The sequence below is a fragment of the Cucurbita moschata genome, unplaced genomic scaffold (assembly GCF_002738365.1).
Source record: "Cucurbita moschata cultivar Rifu unplaced genomic scaffold, Cmos_1.0 Cmo_Scf00059, whole genome shotgun sequence".
Taxonomy (NCBI): Eukaryota; Viridiplantae; Streptophyta; class Magnoliopsida; order Cucurbitales; family Cucurbitaceae; genus Cucurbita; species Cucurbita moschata.
In genome coordinates this window covers 1-2,215 of record NW_019268575.1, presented here as the reverse complement: position 1 = coordinate 2,215, position 2,215 = coordinate 1, and the positions used below count along the sequence as shown (strand labels likewise).

Sequence of the window (2,215 nt, the reverse complement as noted above, 5' to 3'; positions counted from 1 at the left end):
AATCCATGTGGGATCTCACAACTAATAACTTCTAGAAATGTTCCATGATTACTAACTTCTCAACCTTCCGTGATTTTAACCAAGTCAAGCTTATTGACTCACATTTCTCACATCAAACACACACAATAATGATAAGGACTACTTTTCGTGATGTCAACAAAAAAAATATTGGCAAAATAAATATTTGTCTACCTATTAGTATTATCCATATACTATATATCCTTTAGGTTATTTATTGAACATTATTCTGTATGTCAACCATATATTATTCAATATTACATTAATAACCTTAATTGTTTTTTTTGTAAAATAAATATTATTAGCTTAAGTGGAGGAGAACGGTCATAATAACCGTGTATCATCTAACACACCAAGAAAAGTGAGCATAATAAGCTATTCTTTCTATTTTTGTTCTTTTTTCTTTTAATAGCATTTTACTTAAAATTCTAATGTGAAAAAGCTATTAAAAGGTATATTTGTGAGCGTATAAATATGTGAACCCTCCATATGAATTAATTGAGCAAAATAGACAAAAAAATAAATAAATTTAAAAAAAAATGGCATCTTCTAGTTTTCTTGCAGTCTCTTTGATTGTCCTTTCAGTTCTGTTCTTCAATGGGGTAATGTCCATGCATGCAGCTTCCCAAAACGACGTCGCTTCCACCATCTGCAAGAAAACTAGAAACCCTTCTTTTTGCTTTGACGTGTTGAAATCTGCTGGCACCACAGATCTGAAAGGACTGGCCACCTTCACCCTCAACCTTGCCCACGACAAGACTGTTGAAAGTCGTGCCCTCGCCCAGTCCCTGGCGTCCAAGACAATTGATCCCAAGCTTAAGGAGCGCTATGCCACTTGTGCTGAACAATACGACAATGCCATCGACGACATCGAGGATGGGAAGGTCAACTTGGGGGAAGGTGACTACAATGGCGTCAACATTAAGGCGTCTGCAGCCATGACGGAGGCAGGCGACTGTCTGGATAGCTTTGCGCAGCCGCCGAAGGACCCATCCGCGTTTTCGGGCAATGGGAAGACTGTGGAAGATATTTGTAGTATCATCTTGGTTATAGCCAATCTTCTTCTTGGGCGTGCCTAACTCCTTTTTGTAATGCCATGAATCAATAATATGTCTGGTTTGAATCCCATAAATTTGCTCATCTTCGCTTTTACTCTCATTCTTTGATTAGATCAAAATCGTCACTTTTCACTTTTAATAGTAATTGACTTAGGAGGACGAAATATTACAACATTTAAACAAAAGGGGGCACCCCTTCTCTCGAAATTACGGGACTATTTTATGAGTTCCTTAGAGAGTTGTCTCCCGCTCCTAGGTATTCTCTACCTACCCACCTGTGTCCGTTTTGGGTGCAGAGCTTTTCCTGGGAGTATGACATGGGTTGTCGTAGCGCATTTTCTCTATCCCTTCTTACCTTGAAAAAATAGGAGCACTTTGCGTCCTTGAATTAATAACCATCATCTTTCGGCTAACTTAGCCTCCTCCATCACTCGAGACCAAAAAAATTTAGGGGTATTTTTTTTATAATTTAACCTAAAATTGATTCCTTAACATTTTGAACCTTATTTTGACTCATTTAAACATTTCAATAACTAAACTTTTAAAATATTATTTTTGTCACTCTAAATCTAATATGATTGGATAGCCCAATTAAAATAACTAAACTTTTAAAATATTATTTTTGTCACTCTAAATCTAATATGATTGGATAGCCCAATTAATCTATACAAACTTTTAAAATATTATTTTTGTCACTCTAAATCTAATATGATTGGATAGCCCAATTAATCTATACACAATTCAAACCATAAAAATTGAATTGAGTTAAAGTCTTTTCAGTTTGGGTTAGATTTAGTCTATGAAAAATCGAACATTCAATTCAGTTTGCGAATAGACTTTTTGTCATGTCAACCCGGTTAGATTTAGTTTAAGGCGAATAGACTTTTTGTTATGTCAGACTTTTTGTCATGTCAACCCGGTTAGATTTAGTTTAAGGCGAATAGACTTTTTGTTATGTCAACCCGACACCCGACCAACCTGGTATAACATCATATTTTACTTTATGATAGATGATTAAAATCTAGTGTGTTTCATAAAAGGTATTTTAAGTTTTAAGACTTTTTAAAACTCGCTTTTCATTTTAATGCAGACATGTATGTTATTTGTATTAATGCAGACATGTATGTTATTTGTATTAA

The 2,215-nt window shown here is 34.8% G+C and overlaps 1 protein-coding gene across 1 annotated transcript; it reads left to right on the top strand.

Annotated features, from left to right (window-relative positions):
- The first annotated feature begins 557 nt into the window (after positions 1-557).
- On the top strand, positions 558-1,097 carry LOC111436712 (pectinesterase inhibitor-like). Its single transcript, XM_023074427.1, has one exon. The coding sequence runs from the start codon at positions 558-560 to the stop codon at positions 1,095-1,097; it is 540 nt and encodes a 179-aa protein (XP_022930195.1).
- The last annotated feature ends 1,118 nt before the right edge of the window (positions 1,098-2,215 follow it).